The 17160-nt window shown below is 38.6% G+C and overlaps 2 protein-coding genes across 3 annotated transcripts in view; both read left to right on the forward strand.

The window, feature by feature from the left end:
* Window positions 1-331: 331 nt before the first annotated feature.
* Window positions 332-6152, forward strand: psmd12 (proteasome 26S subunit, non-ATPase 12). Its single transcript, XM_023269498.3, has 11 exons — window positions 332-541; window positions 927-986; window positions 1483-1611; window positions 1888-1995; window positions 2432-2536; window positions 2744-2893; window positions 3070-3204; window positions 3617-3729; window positions 4095-4269; window positions 4892-4969; window positions 5526-6152. The coding sequence occupies exons 1-11, from the start codon at window positions 434-436 to the stop codon at window positions 5733-5735; spliced, it is 1371 nt and encodes a 456-aa protein (XP_023125266.2). The 5' UTR covers window positions 332-433; the 3' UTR covers window positions 5736-6152.
* Window positions 6153-8218: 2066 nt separating this feature from the next.
* The window catches only part of helz (helicase with zinc finger), a 58889-nt gene continuing 49947 nt past the window's right edge, over window positions 8219-17160 (forward strand). The window contains exons 1-2 of one of the 2 annotated variants that reach the window (XM_055009692.1): window positions 8219-8329; window positions 16525-16770. In XM_055009692.1, the coding sequence (XP_054865667.1) occupies window positions 16543-16770 (228 nt within the window). In that variant the 5' untranslated portion in view covers window positions 8219-8329; window positions 16525-16542. Of the gene's footprint in view, window positions 8330-14166; window positions 14189-16524; window positions 16771-17160 lie in introns of those variants that run through there. The other variant, XM_055009691.1, reaches the window with a different exon arrangement.

Below are 17160 nucleotides of genomic sequence, written 5' to 3' on the forward strand. Positions count from 1 at the left end.
GTATATTTTTTTCCATTGCAGCCTATTTGTCAGATAGCATCTCCTTCAAATTAAACTAGATAAAATCGACTAAAATGATTAAAGCTGCTCCTTGGGCATGGTGTCAGTAATTAATAAGCTCAAACTGGATAATTGTTAAGTGTCTTCTATACATGCTGCAATTATAAGGCAGCCTACACAGGTAAATCAGAAAGTCATCACTATTCCTCTCTTTTTTTAAGGTTATAGAAAACGTGATGGTGATTTAGGCTTTTTATCACGCCTGCCAGAAATTATCTTGGGGTCCTCAGTGGGTCCTTCAGGCACCTTGGACAACTGTTTGGCTCTCTCCTTTGATTGGTCTCCTTCATTGACAAGCAAAATAGAGCCAGGCTGAGTTTGGCCATAAGAGAAGAAAAGCTCGGTACATTATCGTCACTTGTACGCCGCAAACATGTCTGAGGAGCGATCTGAAAGGTCCGATGGGAGAATTGTGAAAATGGAGATCGACTACAGCTCAACTGTAGACCAGCGTCTGCCGGAATGTGAAAAAATGGCTAAAGTAAGTGTGGCGTAAAAGAGGCCAGCGCCGGCTGAGTCATGGTGCATCGGCATCAGTGCCTTAGCATTCAAGCTAACAGCTAGCGTTACTAGCTTTAGCACTACCCGGAAACCCACTACTAGCAAATCTATTTAACTTAAATTACTCATAAATTGTCAAAGTATTTTCTAATTGTAACACATTTCACTTACGTTTAGTTTCCTCATTCACGCATATTTTGGTTATTAAGCTCGCTAGCATGCTAGTAGTGTTAGCAGCATAGTCATGGGCAGCATCTTTTGCTAACTTGCCAGGCGTGACGTTAACATTAAGTCCTAAAACAGAAGGTAGCATTTGTCATTTATTTAAAGGTGAGTGTAACAAACTCTAAATTTGTCTACTACAGGAGGGAAAGTTGCAGGAGGCCATCGAGAGTTTGTTGTCACTGGAGAAGCAAACCAGAACAGTAAGTCAATGCGTTTGTGTATTGCTGCACAGTATTTATGTAACTTGTTTTCATTCTCTGTATTTGTAGTCGTACAAGTTGCCTACATCTGGAAAATTTAGCTTGATATGCCAATAACAATGTAAATAACGAAAACCGCCTCATTGCTTTAAATTCCTACTGAAAATGTCAAACAGTTGACTAGTAAGGGTTTCAGTCATTTTGGAGACTTGAAGTACTGCACTACTGCGTTTTAGTCCAAGTAATATCATACGAAACTAATAAAATTTAGCAAAATACCCTGGTAAAACAGTTCACGTGGAACCCTGAAGCATTGAGTAGCCACTTGCAGTTGTAAAATTCTCCAGAATGAAGTATGGCATCAAACATTTTATGAGAACATAGACTTTTAGTAAAATTTGAGTTAATAATGAAGGAATTATTTAATGTGTATTGTGTATGCTACATGTTTTTGTATGTCTGTGTGTTTACCTATCTGCCTTTAACCCTACCTCAGGCATCAGACATGGTGTCCACATCCAGAATCCTGGTGGCTGTGGTCCAAATGTGTTATGAAGCCAAAGACTGGGATTCGCTGAATGAAAACATCATGTTACTCACCAAAAGGAGGAGTCAGCTCAAACAGGTCATATACTTATTTTTACCTTGATAGCTATTTTCTACATTTTTGGCTGTCTTAAGCTGTACTTAAGCCATCATTTTACTTGTGAAAACATTTTCCCTGAATGGAAAATAAAGGGAAGTACCTATGAGCTGAAATTATATTTAATGCAAGCAACCAAATTAACAGGATTGTGAACAAACTTATTTAACCCATTGTCTTGTCTAATGTTTTCCACTCATGTCAGGTCTGTGTTACTTTGGACTAAATCTTTTTTTTTTTCTTCTCTGTCTGTATTAGGCTGTTGCCAAAATGGTGCAAGAATGTTATAAGTACGTGGATGCTATGACTGATCTGACCATCAAGCTTAGACTCATCGACACACTTCGCACTGTCACTGCTGGCAAGGTGTGGAATCAGTTTTTTTGTGCTTCAGTGACATGGTATAAATGGGAAAACACAAGATTTTAACTGCTGTCATATAAAACAGACTGTGGGGATGGGATAGGGAGGTTGCGATGGGTGACTTGAGCAGTGCAATGATGAAGACAATGTCACATTTATCAAATAGTTTGTACCTTCCAAAATGTATACCAAGCTAAAAATGTTTTTTTTTTTTTTTTTTTTTGTCATAAGCACGTGTTTGTTGTTAATCAATTTGCCAGCAACTCTTTTGTCCCCCCCCCCCCCCCCCCCCCCCCCCAAAAAAAAAAAAAAAAAAAAAAACGGTCTCTTGCAGATTTGGTTGGGTATGCAAAGTCAGGTTATGGTGATTTGGAGGCTACCATTCTACTCAGCACACTACTTTTTATCAGTAATAAACTAAGATTTGTTCACCTCACAGATCTACGTAGAGATTGAGCGTGCCAGGCTGACAAAGACTCTGGCCAGTATCAAGGAACAGAGCGGAGAAGTCAAAGAGGCAGCTTCAATTCTCCAGGAGCTGCAGGTAACAAACTGGTGGCTTCTATTATGTTCCTTTAGCATAAACAAAAATCTGTTAATTACTTATGGGCACAAATGCAGCCATATCTGTTTGATGTTTTAAAAATGGCATTTATGATAAGCAAAACTACATAAACTAATTTAATTCCATTGTGGGGTTTTATGGTCTGCTGTATAGAAAGTACTCAGAATATATATTTTTCATGGTCAGGTGGAAACATATGGCTCCATGGAGAAAAAGGAGAAGGCGGAGTTTATCTTGGAACAGATGAGGCTTTGCATTGCCGTCAAGGATTACATTCGCACCCAAATCATCAGCAAGAAGATAAACACCAAATTCTTCCAAGAGGAGGGCTCAGAGGTAAGAGAGAGACCGGGTATTGGGAGTTAGTAAAATACTGTAATGTTTCCTTTTATGTAAAAGTAATGGCCTGTGTATTAATTTTTAGCTGTTGGATCAGTTTTGTTTTATCTGTGCTGCAAAGATTGATGTAACTAAATACAGACTTTTTCCTTTTTGTCTCATGAACAATTCAGGAGTTGAAGCTGAAGTATTACAACCTGATGATTCAGGTGGACCAGCATGAGGGCTCCTACTTGTCTATCTGCAAACACTACCGGGCCATTTATGACACACCCTGCATCTTGGAGGAGAGTAGCAAGTGGCAACAGGTAAATTGCATTTGTTTTGAGGCGTAGTATGCAGTATACAGTCAGAATGCCAAGGTTATTTTGACAGTCAAGTGTTTAAGTTAAGGTTTTTCCTGAAAAGTGTTTTTACTGTCGTCTCCATTTCACTGCCAAAAGGACCCTTTAGTAACAAAATTATGATTACATTTGATGCAGTTAAAAATAGAGATGAGACTATTATATTTCTGGCTGAAGAGGCAACACTATGTTTGGAATGCCTTTAGCTCTGTGAATTACTTTGCTGTACAATCCTTGTTGGAGAGTTTGTCTTTTAGAGAGATAGGTTCTCCTTTAGTACTAGTACTGAATTGTACTGAAACCTGTGAATAAATTCTATTTTGTTTGTTACTTGTTGAGAATTGCCAATAAAACAATAAATGCTTTTCTGTTTCAGGCCCTGAAGAGTGTGGTGCTATATGTGATTCTCTCTCCTTATGACAATGAGCAGTCAGACCTTGTGCACAGAATCAGTGCAGACAAGAAATTGGAAGAAATCCCCAAATACAAGTAAGACATATTTAGTACTTCTTGGTGCCAACATTGATACAGCGAATAGACTGCTGATGTGATGTGATGTGATGTCAGTTTACATTCTTTAGCAGAGAATATGCATTTGCATTGCTAGCACAAACATATATACAGTACACAGTACAGGTAACTTGACTGCTTTTCCAGATATTGTGGGAATTGTATGTGCAGTCACTTGCACAACAGCTTTTTGCCCTTTAAGTAGAGTTGAGAAATGTTTGTTTTATGTAAGTGCATGGAGGCTGATGCTGTTGTGTGCTCTTCAAGGGAGCTGACCATAGCTACTATGTGTAGTAAGGTGCAGATTTTACAGAATTTTCAATATATTCTTTTACTTCTCTCAGGGATCTTCTGAAGCAGTTCACTACTATGGAGCTGATGCGCTGGGCCTCCTTGGTGGAGGATTATGGAAAGGAGCTGAGAGAGGGCTCGCCCGACAGCCCCGCAACAGATGTCTTCTCTTATTCAGAGGAGGGAGAGAAAAGGTGGAAAGACCTGAAGAACAGAGTGGTGGAGCACGTAAGTCCCACAGCCAAAAGTAATGGCGTCTCACTTGAAGCTGAAACATATGTTCAGAAGGGTTAAATAACTTTTTAGCTATATTCAGCACTATGATGGCACAGTTGAACATTGTTAATTAGCGTAGTGAGCACTAAGAGAAATTATACAAAGTGAGGTTTTGAAGGTCAAACATCCGAAAACTACCTACATACAGTGAAAGTGCTGTTGTGCCAGTTGGGTCGCATTGCTTTGAATAAAGGTAGTAAAGGCTATATGTTGAAAATGGGTTTTCAATTATTGGGATGAAGCTCAAAATGTGTTTTTGTTTGTTTTTAAAAACCCAAAAATCGGCTTCAGGTCTGTTTAAGTCAGTACAGTCTAATTGAATAAAATTACAAGAAAGCAATGGAATAGGACTGCATGCAACATAAACAACGGCTGAGAGGATGTTGAGGCTGTGTGCAAATGTGGCAGCCTGCTATGTACGGAGAAACAATCCAATGAAAATAGATGAGTAATGGATGTGTTTTTTTAATCTGTGAGTGTTAATGTGACCTGAAAGCTCCCATGTTCTAACTGCAGATGCGTAAATATTCTGCTGCATGTATTTATGTTAATGACTTTCTCCCCTGTCTCACAGAACATCAGAATAATGGCCAAGTATTACACCAGAATCACAATGAAGAGGATGGCTGGACTCCTTGACCTCTCCATTGACGTAAGCAACAGTTTTACTAATTAGAGAAAAATTAAGCTCACGTTGACGGCACAGAAATTACAAGTTTAATCAAATGGTTGGTCAGTCTGGGTTTGTTCCAGTAATGTTAGCTCAGTTCTGACATGGCTGGAGTTTCGGGGAGTTCAAGATTTATGTATTTATGGCAAAAATCTAATGTACTTCTTTGGGTGATTATTGGGTTATTGACAAAATACATGTTTTATGGTAGGTTATGTCATGGTTAAAATAACCCAAACCGTACTCATAAAAACATTTAAGTTCTCTGGTTAGCAGTTGACCTACATACGTACGTCACTAATGTGTGGAATTACAGATTGAGGATAATTGGATACAATTGAAACTAATTTCTTTGCCATTTGGAATACTGAATGATTACTTGTGGTTGTTTTTTTTTCCTTTGCAAAGTATCTTAACTAAACCAATTTGACCTTCACAGTTCCCCTCATTACTAGGAAAATAACATTCAAGTGTTGGGTTCACTGAAGACAATTTCGAAAGACTAATGAAATGTTTGTCTGCTTAAACACTTTGTCAGGAATCAGAGGAGTTTCTCTCCAGCCTAGTTGTAAACAAGACCATCTATGCCAAGGTCGACCGGCTGGCTGGCATCATCAACTTCCAGAGGCCCAAAGACCCCAACGACCTGCTGAACGACTGGTCGCACAAACTCAACTCTCTCATGTCTCTGGTCAACAAGACCACGCACCTCATTGCCAAGGAGGAGATGATCCACAATCTTCAGTGAAACAAGAACAGAGTGCATTATTTTACGTTTTGGTTCATAGTTGTTTTTGTTTTGTTTCCTTCTGTGGAAATGTTTTTTGAATATACGGTATATTGGCAGACTGTGAATGCCACAGCCTAATTCCAATGTCATGTAATTGGGGAAAAAATATCTGCAATGCATACATGGTGTCCCACGACCCCATGTTTCTTTTTTACTGTCCAGTAAAACATTGACAATAAACACATGAGCACCTCTCCCTTTTGGATCTCTTTCTCGGTGTCATATAGGAAGGGATCTCCAAGTATGTTACCAATTCCCATTTGGTTGAATATATATATTCACTAGTTTAGCATTTATTGCTGTACGAAAACAAGGCTGAAAACTTGTCAGTGTATACTTGGCGATGTAAACAATAAACTCCTTGTATTTGGTTAATGGTTGTATGTAGGTTTCATGTTTAACCTGAAAGATTACACTTGAGCTTACTGTGACATATCAAAATGTGTGCTGTACTGAGGAGGTCTACTGTGTGTGCTGTGTCCTTGACTGTCTGATGGAGTGGGGGGAATACACCATACTTGGTTTTATTAATATATATTTTAGAGCAATCTGAATCATTTGAGACATGCATCCATGGTAATGTGGCAAATATGCAGTTTAAATCATCATTTTTGACAGTTGTAATTCCTCACTCAATTTAACCCTGTGTACACATGCTTTATGAACCCTTATTGAGTTCTTTAAGTGGTGGCAGACTATACATTGTTTAACATTTGTTCCAGTTTTATGCACTTAAATTAGTTATTAGTGTATTTTATTTATTTTTAAATTTTCTTTTTGCTCCTCTATGGAAATGCATGGACCATTTTTGACTAGGTCTACCTGAAGCTCTCCAGCTGTGCTCAGTTACAAACTCATGCCATCATGCATTTCATTTTGACTTAGGTAAGTTTGGTAGTGACTTGATAGGAAAGACAATTGCTTATAGTTCTTCCTGAAGCTGCCTTAGTCATGTCCTGATGTTTTGCATTGATGGGTTTTCTGATTTCATGCACTTTTTGTTTTACTCTTTTGCTGTTGCAATTCCACCTGTTTTTTTCATTCTAACCCTTATGCCTAACCTTAGCTGTTCTGTTCATATGGCTTTTCTTCACGCGTTCATCCTTGTCATTTCCTCTATACATTCACATGCACTATTGCACGTTATTAACTTTGTGTCTTGTCCCACCAATCAATCCAGTGTTTACACTTTCTTGTTTGTTGTCTGCTTACCTCTGCCATCCTTACCTCTCTCCTGTACACCTTTACTCCAACCAGTCTGGGAGATGGCTGACCTCCCTGAGCCTGGATCTGCTGGAGGTCTCTGTCTGTAAAAAAGGAATTCTTCCTCTTCACTGTTGCAAATATGCTTGCTCATTGGGAATCTTTGCAATCATTGGGTTTTCCACATATAGTTTTCTAGGGTCATCTTTTTTGGGTTAGGTAGATTTCCATAATAATAATATTCCAGATAATGTATTTTATATAGTTTTGCAACACTTTAACTGTAATATTTTAATTATTCAGAAAAACTGACAGCGTAAATGGCACAGTAGGGTCTTAATCATAACATTTAAATAAGTTAATTATGTCAGTTTTATTTCTCTACTAGGTCAGTCTGTCAAAGGAGACAATTTTGAGAAATATGTTGCTGCACCAACCTAGATTTTGTTCAGGGTTTACTTATTTGTTAATTGGACTCAAAATTAAGTTTTGCAAAATATTCTTCTTTTTTTTAACAAAGGCCAATAATTAAAAATGTGGCCTCTGCTGGAACCATTTGCTCATTTAAATATACTGGAAGCAATGTTGCATGTGTCCTAACCAAATTTCATGACTGCATATTTCTGCCCATATGGAACCTTAAAAATGGCTTTCACGTTAAGACTTTTTTTTAGGGTGAGTCAAACATAAATTCCCAGGTCTGAAAACATGAAATTTAAGACATAATATCTTTCAGAACTCAGTATTGGGTCCCAAAAAGCAAATAAGCAACAACATCATTATCTGAATCCGACACTATTGGAAAGCACTTTCACTCAGCTGCTGTTGTTTTAAATTTGCTATATAGATAATGGTGTCTCGACTTTATAAGTATCTTTCCCTTTGGTTGATCAGCATATTTCAAAACTGAAATAAAACTGGTTATATCTTCTATTTTTTGCATTTTCATGCCAGTAGAAGCCCATGTGAGTTTGGTTAAAAAGGTGTTTCGTGGCTTTAAAAAAAATAAAGTAAGCAAGGGAATAAGCATAAAATAACTGACACAGTTGAAGAGAATAGATTCATTCCATTAGTTTTTTAAAAATTGTTATTTTTCTAAATACAGGACCAATTGAGCCAGAGTAGTTAATAGTATTTCCAGAGTAACATGCTTAAAATCAATAAAAATCTACAGCATTTTTGTACAAAAGCTTATTGACATGAAAGATCATAACCATCACAGTCCACATACACACAGACAGACACACACACGCACACACCAGTCCTCTCAACCTTCAGATCAGTACATCCCACTATGCTTTGCGATGGTCTGACAAGTGGATCCAAGATGGCGTAGAAAGTAAAGCTAGGTAAGTGTTGACTTCCCATTTTCAGTCCTTTCAGTAGTCTTTTTCAGCACAAAGCCACTGACACGAATCCCCTCCATAAATCATTAGGATAATGACGAATGCTTTGAGTTCATGCATGGATAACAACACGATGTCATACCATTTATATGCGCCCAAACACCGTGGCAAAATTACAGGCCCGAACCCGTTTTGTTTCGGCGAACCTAGCTAGCTAGCCTGCTAACATTAACAAACCAGCCAGCTATTCTTGTTGTGAGCCTGCCAGTTTGATTCCAAGAAAGGCCGTGTTTTGGCTAGCGAGCTAGCTGCTAGCTACGCATTGCCTGTTTAGTGGCAACCCTGCTTGCCCTGTTCAGTCGCGGACGATAAGTTATGCAGTACTGTGGGGACGTTTTTCGGGGCTTTGTAGCGCTGCCGTCATCGCTCTGACTTGCAGCAGTCATGACAAGTTTGCCAGACAAACAACAGCTACAACTATCTGCTGAAAGACGAAACAAGTCGTCCCCAAATGGCTTTGCTTAGTAGTGTGAGCTTTCTCGATATCCGCTAATTGGACTCAGGGAAATTAGCAAGTTTTATTGCCATGTTTGCTACACATCGCTATTAGGTAAAATAACGTTATGTGATAATGATACCAGTCAATGTTCCCGTTACAACTGTACTCAGCTATAAAATCAGCTTTCTCATCCACTGTACAGCAGACGAGGCTGTAGTCGCTGTTGTGGGATCCCACGACTGGACACCAAAAATAAGGCAGGTGCCCACCCACTGTATCCCGCCAAACTATTTTTATGTTGTTGACCCAATGAAGTGGCTGGCTTGCAGGCAATAACAGAAGGTAACGACTATCCCCTGCAGTTACAAATAGGTCGGAAGAAAGCTGCATAGGTTTTGAAAGAACCGTGTTTAATTGGAGTAAGTACTGCTTCAATGTAAGTCCTGTGTTTGCTTTTATCTAGGATCCTGTTTTCCTATCCTAGTAGCAAACGTTGTCTGCTTTGCAACTTTCAACCCTTACTTGCTAGATTTCAACAAGTATATATTGTTTTTAATGCTGTTAAAACATAAGCAGAGTATGTGCCACCTTGACAAAATTGTTAAGACTACTTTTATTTAGTAAAGCACATGTTTCAGGATGATTTTGACAGCAAACAAGTACAAGAAACACACTTGCCTGCATGCACTTTGTTTTGGGAGCATAGGTCGGACCATCTTGTTTAAGAGAAGCATCTTATTAAATGCTGTTATGGTATGAATGCAGAGTATAAAAGGATACATTGTCATGCAGACTAATCAGTATTGTTCCTCATCTGAATGTTTTTAGAGGAAGTGAACTCATCAGCAGTTCACTTTTTTCTTCTGGAAAAGTTAGCATGATGGAGAAAAACAAACCTGCAATGTTTTGTGAAATACTTACATACATCTTGCATAATAAAATGCACCTTATTTTGCTTTTTTTTTGTTCCAACTCATGTAGTGTCTGTGTGAAGACGTGGCGATGGGTTGTGCTGTCTTCAGCTACCTTGGGTGTCAGGGATAAAGAATATATGTGATGCAAATATTGCATTTTATTGGGCTAATGTTTATTCTGTGTTAAAACAGAGCATTTAAAATCTCTGAGACAAGCTGTACATTACCACTAACTTCTGTCATGTGCAACCAACATATACTGTAAATCTTCTGAAGAATTTGTGTGTATATAATATTGTCCTAAGAAAGAAGACCTAGCAGTATCAGAGGCAATGCCGTTGGGCTGGAGCAGCAGTTACAAGCTTTGTTCCCTTTTCCTGGGTATTCAGAAAGAAATGTTTTCAGCACTTACTGGAAGGTTAAAATCCTGGTTATTTTTCACCCTATCCTGTATAGTCAGCATCAGATTCCTAATGACTGTCAAAATGAAAGATATTTTTGTACCGATAATTGTTTGTTTTTGCAGGCACAGTGTATGCTTTAAAGTAACTACACCAGAATTAGTTAACAGCTAATTTATGTCTGTTGTCTCTGAGCAGATAGACAAAAAAAAAACAACAAACAACCACAGAACAATAATTGCAATACATAAAGCAGCAAAAGTCCGTCAATGTGAGAGAATACATAGAATTAGTATGCTAAACACAATAAATGAACCACAGTCACTGGTGGCGACACTTTTATGCTAACTTTAGCCAAAGCTTGAGGCTGGTTTTAAAAACTGCCGAATTTCCTGTGTCTCTAATGTTTATGGGTACAAAATTCTCCTTCTCTAGTAATTTAACCAAAAACACCAGCTGACCGAAGGTTGTCTTTGTGAACTGCAATAACCAGTCATCTCTAGTCTATTGAGAGACAACTTGACACTGTGGACCTCTGATACCCGGGATGAGGCAGAAGATACACAGCAGACTGCAGAATGAGCCAGACACCCATAGCATTAACTTGGAATGCTCTTGTCCTGAAGGCATTGCCACTGCCTAGATAGGAAAGGCATCCTCTTAGAGGAGAGGATACGAGATTATGGATAATTTTAAACATCAGTCATGCACCAGAATATAATACAACACTATATCTTGTTCAGTGCAGTGCACAGTGCAGTTTCAGCATCATGTAGTTGTTTTCTGTATAGTTTCAAGACTAGTTGTTATTAATATACAAAATTTAACAGGTCATAGTCTCACTGTTCTTTCTGTGCCAGTCATAATCAAAAACTGAATTCCAGGCTGTGGTTAGTGCTTGGATGGAAATTTAGCATCAGCTAATTGTTGTGGAATTTTACTTAGCAACTGAAAGTTTGTTTTGCCAGCCATCTATGCACATAATAATTGTATTTGGGGCTTTTGGGGGCAGCATTTTTGTGATAAAAGCTCTTTATCTGCCACCCTGAGATAAGTTCCACTGCCAGTGGTGAAAACCAGTGAGGTAGAAATAGGACCTAAAGTTACCAGGCTGTTGGCCAAGGTTGAACATTTGAGGCTGTAGTGTTTCCCAGCAGGTCACCCTGTACCCTCCTTATCCTCATCTGTGCTGGGTGGTGTGAAGGGGAGCATGCTGCCTTGTGTAATCTCAGATGAGATTCCAATTCAAATGCTTTTGCCTTGCTACTTTGTTGCATTTGGCCAAGGTTAAATGTTGCTCTAATGATGGAGGCTAGGAGTAGGCATTGTACAGTACGCTTAATCTTGCACCCACAATAGGCTGACACATTTTCAGTTTTAGTAGTTCTGAAAGCATAAAGCATTCAGACCATGCCAGTGACTTGGATGAACCTTCTTTTGGTTCACAAATTGCGTCTGGCCAGGCTTCATCATCCTGCTTCCAACCAGGGTTCAGTGCGCATCTGAAACTGCTAGGTTTTCTATGGCAATGTGACCACTGGTTTCTGCAGCTTGTTTTATTGAAATTATTGAACTATAGATCATAAAGTTCACTGCTTAGTAGGCCAAATTACTTTGGTCTTCCACTAAGACTTATTCGAGCAGTATGGCATGGTTAATAGAAACGGTCAAATCAGTTTTTTGGTCCTGTTTGTTGATATTCCTTGGACTGATTTCTTGCTTTTTAAGGTTTGTCTCAGTTGACTGATTTAGGACTACAGCTGCCTCCGACTGGTCGCATTTTGTGACCAATATTGTTTAATGTGCAAGTAACTTCCAAGTTTAAAGTAAAGTTTTTGAAAGTTCACAGCAAAACAAACAGCTGCTTTGAAAAAGAATTAATTGATGTGGTGTTGTGGTTGAAGTAAGTTTCCATGAATGCATTAGTTCCAGCAGCGGGAACATTACTAGTAACATTTGGTAACATGGGCTTTAGTCTAAGCACATCTTAAGTGCTCACAGCTACAAAATAATGCTGAGAAGGCAGCAGAAGCACTGGATACAGGTTATTTTCTTTAATACCACAAAACAGAGATGGTTCTTCCAAATCTGGCAAATGAGAGACTTATTTTAATTTTCATCTAAAGCCCTGCTAAGTGTTGTGGAAAAATGCCTCAGACTTGGTCAACTTTTACAAGCTGTCCAAATGTTTCTAGTTGGTGTCCTTAAATCTTAAACATTATGTCGCATTTAGCCTGCACACAACTGAAAAAAAATCCTAGAAAATATATGATTTTCTAGGAATCAAATGTTCCTTACTCATTGCACCCTAAAATGAAGAAAAGGAGCAGCAAGTGTCTCCCTACACCATCTACAACCACACACCGCTTCCTCTTGGTGTATTTGTTTGTGTTTACAAATTTCAAATCTCAGAATGGTGGGGGAGAAAAACGCTCACACTGAACTGTAATTAAAAGAAGTGGGCAACAGATACACTTCAGAGGATGCTACTGACCCAGCACAGTCTGTTGTTCATTCTACAGACTTTGATTCTCAGACCGTTTTGTAATTCACCACCATCTAAACTATAAAATGTATCTGATGTCAATCTATCTGATGGCTATCCAAGCTTGTGTCGTTGCAAGTGTTGTCTTTGTTCTGTTTAATTTATAATAGTAGTTGACTGATAGCAGTATGTGACCCAATGAATTTACCCATTTTTTGTGCTAATTCATGAAATAAATAATAATTTCAGCCAGTGTAATTCATCACAAATAGAGGCAATATTACAAAAAGATTGAGAATATATGACTTGCTTAAATATCTCATCAGTGCACATGAGGAAGATGCTTTATTTAAATAAAAGTTGAAATATAGTCCAGTAGAGACTTGGCATATTGTTGTCTAATTCCACTGACAAAGAATTTACTGTTGACTGCTGGCTCTGTCTCTGCTAAGTGTTTTAACGTTACTGTTTCCTTCTGCATACTGTCTCGCATGTCATACTGTCTGGTCTTAATAAAGCCCTTTTTTCTGCTTTATCAATTATGCCCTTAGTCTGACAAGTCAGATGACTCCAGACAGTGGACTCCACCATCACTGACTTTAGAAATTGAGATCATAAAACAAGTATGTCTCACATAATGCTTTAGACTTCTCATATGAGCGTTGCTTTCCCAGTTCATTGCATGTATTTTAATTCACGTGATGTGAGAAGAGGCACTTAATATAAGGAAAGTAGTAATCACTCTTACAGCCTCAGCCTGTTTTCTTGTTGATTTATGACACATATCAACCCCTTGAGGTTTGCTGTCTTGTTGAGCAGACATTCACATTGCATGCTACCACCAAAACCAAGTAAAGTTACATTTTAGGATGGAAATAAGGGCAGTTTCCTAGATCTTACGATGAAGTTTTTAAAATGCTTGTTTTGTTTATCAAGCCCACAAACCCAAGATTATTATTTTATACAAACAGATATCAGCTGCAGATGTTCACATTTAAGATGCTTGAGCAAACAAATTTTTGTTTCATCAAAATTTTTTGTGTGCATGCCTCATGTTACACATAGTGATTGGTTGTAGTTACAAAATTATTAATACATTACAGTACATTAATACATTATTAATGGTATCAAATAAAGCAGTTGATACCAAGGTTAGGTTAAGCCTTTGAGATGTTATGGAAAGGCAGCACATATACAGTTCATTTTTACTAATTCTCAAGTTTATCAGTGAATAAAACTACACTGCAGACTGATGTCTCTGGTAACGGTGAGAACTGGAGTGACTGCTGTCTGCTATTAATGAGTCCAATGTGGTCCAGTGCGCTCTGAGTAGATCTAGTGTTTAGAAGCAGTTTCTTGTCCATGCAAAGATGGAAATACCGTATGTCTGACAGATTAGTTGAATTTTGCAGTCAACTGTACAGCTTTGTGACATTCAAAACTAGGAGAACAAGTGTCAACAAATGACCACTACTCCCAAGATAGAAGCAGCCTTTCTTAATGTTTCTGTGATCTCTCCTTTTCTCAGAATTTCAAGCTGTGCCTGTACTGTGGAAAAATGTGGTAATTATTAGTTTTAATTTTGCTTCCTAGAAATTCAACTTTGAAGTATCTGTGGAAGGTTTTGTGTGGAATGTTCCTGTGTTGGGGGATCTGAAAAGCAAGTGGACCTTGCATGTCCTGTATATAGTCATTAAACTATCACATTGTTTTTCACAAATACGTTTCAGGAAGGAGCAAAGATTATGGCGGAGTGTTGGTCATTACATGTCATAGTCGCACGTGAAACAAGCGCTGTAATGCAGTAGATTCAGACAGTATTCAAACCCCTTGATATTTTGCATACTTTGTAGTGTTGTACATTTCATTTTAAACTGAAACCTGATTAAAAGTTTTGTCCATCAACCTAAATTTAACCAATAATATCAAAATGAAAATGGAGACTCCCTGCTGGTAGAGAGAATGGCATAGTTAGTCTCTGCCTGAATGTCTTCAAAAATGCAATTACTTTTTGGATACATTGCTAATTAGATTTAGCTGCTGAACACGTCACATGTTTATAGGTTTGTAATGTTCTGCTTGCTCTCCAAGTGTTTGATAAATTGCTGTGATTGTCCTCTTTTACCGGCAGATTTAAGATAAGATAAACTTTATTGATGCCTCACTTGGGACATTCACATATTATAGAAGCTAGATACAAATAAAACATAGTACGAAACAAGATAAGAGATACATGCACACATAATAGTCATTGTTGTTGTTGAGCTGAATAAACTGTAACTCAAAGTCCATTTTGGCGAGTGGCCTCTGAAAGCGCGCTCTGTCCACACTGTTTGTGTAAGTCACTGCTGTCTTAAACAGAAATAAACAGGCAGCAACACAAAGAGGTGAGAGGTGAGAATAGAGAGACAGATTCACACTGAGACCAGTAAGACTTTAGTTTTAAAATGACATCTCAAGTAGGGATGTCTGATAATATCGGTGGGCCGACATTTTTATGCCCGATATTGGCATAAAAATGCAGTATCGGTCAATATCGTTACCAGTTTTTTTTTGCCTATCATGAAAACCGATAAAATAATGCCTGGATTTCGCCGTCATTTCCGGAGCGCAACTGATCACATTATCAAACTGCGTCCTGAAGCATGTAAACAACCGTGCTGGATTTCCGGTGTGCTGTGCCGGCGTTTGGCTCAAAAACGCCGCCGCTGCAGGAAAAAATCCTAGAGGAAACACTGTAGTGGTTCCAGACTTCCATCTTATAATTATTGAAGCCATTGTGCTCCTGAAAAGTTTCAAAGTCCTGACATGTCATTATGCCATATAAACATCTTCAAGAACCTAACACAGAAGTCCAGTTACTTCTTACAGAAGCTCGTAGGATTATGTCATGTCATTATCCATTGCCAGTCATCTGGAATCAGGTCGCAGAAGCAACAGTCTAAGCAAAGTAACCCAGGTAATCCCAATCGCTACCCACTTCCTCCAGTTCCAGTTACGTGAAGGGGTCTGAATACTTTCTAATGCCACTGTGTTTATATGTGTGGGAGTGTTGTTGATTTTTCTGTCAGATTGTGTGCTTACCTATACTAAGTAGTTTGTAGTTGACAAAAATAAACTGTCTGCACATACTGGCCTAAAAGGACTAATACAGATGTTTTAAAGTTTGGTTGTATGGGGTGTTTTTTTCATAGTTAGTGTATTACTCACAGTAGATTGTGTTCAGTATGCTCCTAGTTTGGAGAATCAGGCAGGACTTCTGACATAGAAGCAAAATGCATTTTAACTGTCAAAAAAAGACCTACCAAAAAACCCCCAAAATAAAGCTTTACTTTGTCACCATATCCACCAATTTAAAATCCACCAGATTCCTTTGGTAAAATAAGAGCAAGAACATGTGAACTGCTGGTCTACCATTGCCTAAATCTGTTACTTTGTGTTACTATATCACTTTGGTGTTTTAGAGGGTTTCAGGATTTCAATTTAGAGAAGACAGAAAGGTGACTGATTCAAAAATAGTTTTCTTTCTGTCCTCAGTGACAAAGACTTTATGTATATGATCAAAAAATGAAAAGCAATGTTGGCAAGGCTGTTGCCCCTTTTACATATTGTGAACATTGTAAAGAAAATCAGGAGCAGCTGTGTATCAGTAAGAATATAGTAGCACTGACAAGATTGGTTATCTTATCATGTCATCCATGTTTTGTCGTAGCGTGACACTGAAATGTTAGGGTGCTAATGTTAGCTGATTTTCAGTTGTGGATTTGGCACTTCAATCAAGGATGCAGTTGCCAGCTGGGAAACAAGGAGGAAACGGGCAGTTTTATTTCAATTGCCGGGCCTTATTGTTGATAGGATGTTCATTCAATGTTTTGGTCTTTGTCCTCTTCTCACTATAGACGTTTTGTCCCTGAGTCATGGCGGACAGGAGAGCGGAGAAGTCATGTGAAGAAGCCAGCAGATCGTTAGCCAGGCGGGAGTACGAGGCGGCAGTCAGCCACAGCACGGATGCCCTGGTGGTCCTTGCACCCCAAGCCCCATCCTCCAGTGCCCCTGTCCCGCCCAGCCCTCCATCCCTTGCCGCCGCCACCAGACCCCTCCGCAGCCGTGCCCTGCTCTACCGTATCGCTGCCCTCCTGCAGCTGGTGAGTACAGTGTCTGCTTAAGCATTGTTACTGTCCTATCAAGCATGCAACCTTTAATCTAAAATGATCGCTCTTTTCACTCATCTCATCTCGCTGTGTGGCCTCAAAATTTTCCCATTTTTTATTATACTTGTGCCAGTGAACAGAATAGAGGTATCATTAGTGGATTTTTGTTGACTTTTCTATGATAATTCTAAAAATCAGAACAATGAGAAAGAACTATAATATCACTAAATAGAATATAATTTACTTATATCCTTAAATTAATGCATTACACTGAAATAACATTGGCTGGTCATTGTGCTTTAAATCCCCTTTGGCACATCTGAGTCATTGGGCATATTACCATGAAGAGAGAGCTAGAAATGAGAATATCAAACCCTACTTTTT

This window comes from Amphiprion ocellaris, chromosome 4, assembly GCF_022539595.1.
Source record: "Amphiprion ocellaris isolate individual 3 ecotype Okinawa chromosome 4, ASM2253959v1, whole genome shotgun sequence".
NCBI lineage: Eukaryota > Metazoa > Chordata > Actinopteri > Pomacentridae > Amphiprion > Amphiprion ocellaris.

Coding starts and splice junctions, on each gene's coding strand:
- psmd12 (XM_023269498.3), top strand. CDS start 434: ATGTCTGAGGAGCGATCTGAAAGGTCCGATGGGAGAATTGTGAAAATG. Junction 2,537..2,743: donor CAATTCTCCAGGAGCTGCAG/GTAACAAACTGG, acceptor TTTCATGGTCAG/GTGGAAACATATGGCTCCAT. Junction 3,730..4,094: donor GAAGAAATCCCCAAATACAA/GTAAGACATATT, acceptor TACTTCTCTCAG/GGATCTTCTGAAGCAGTTCA.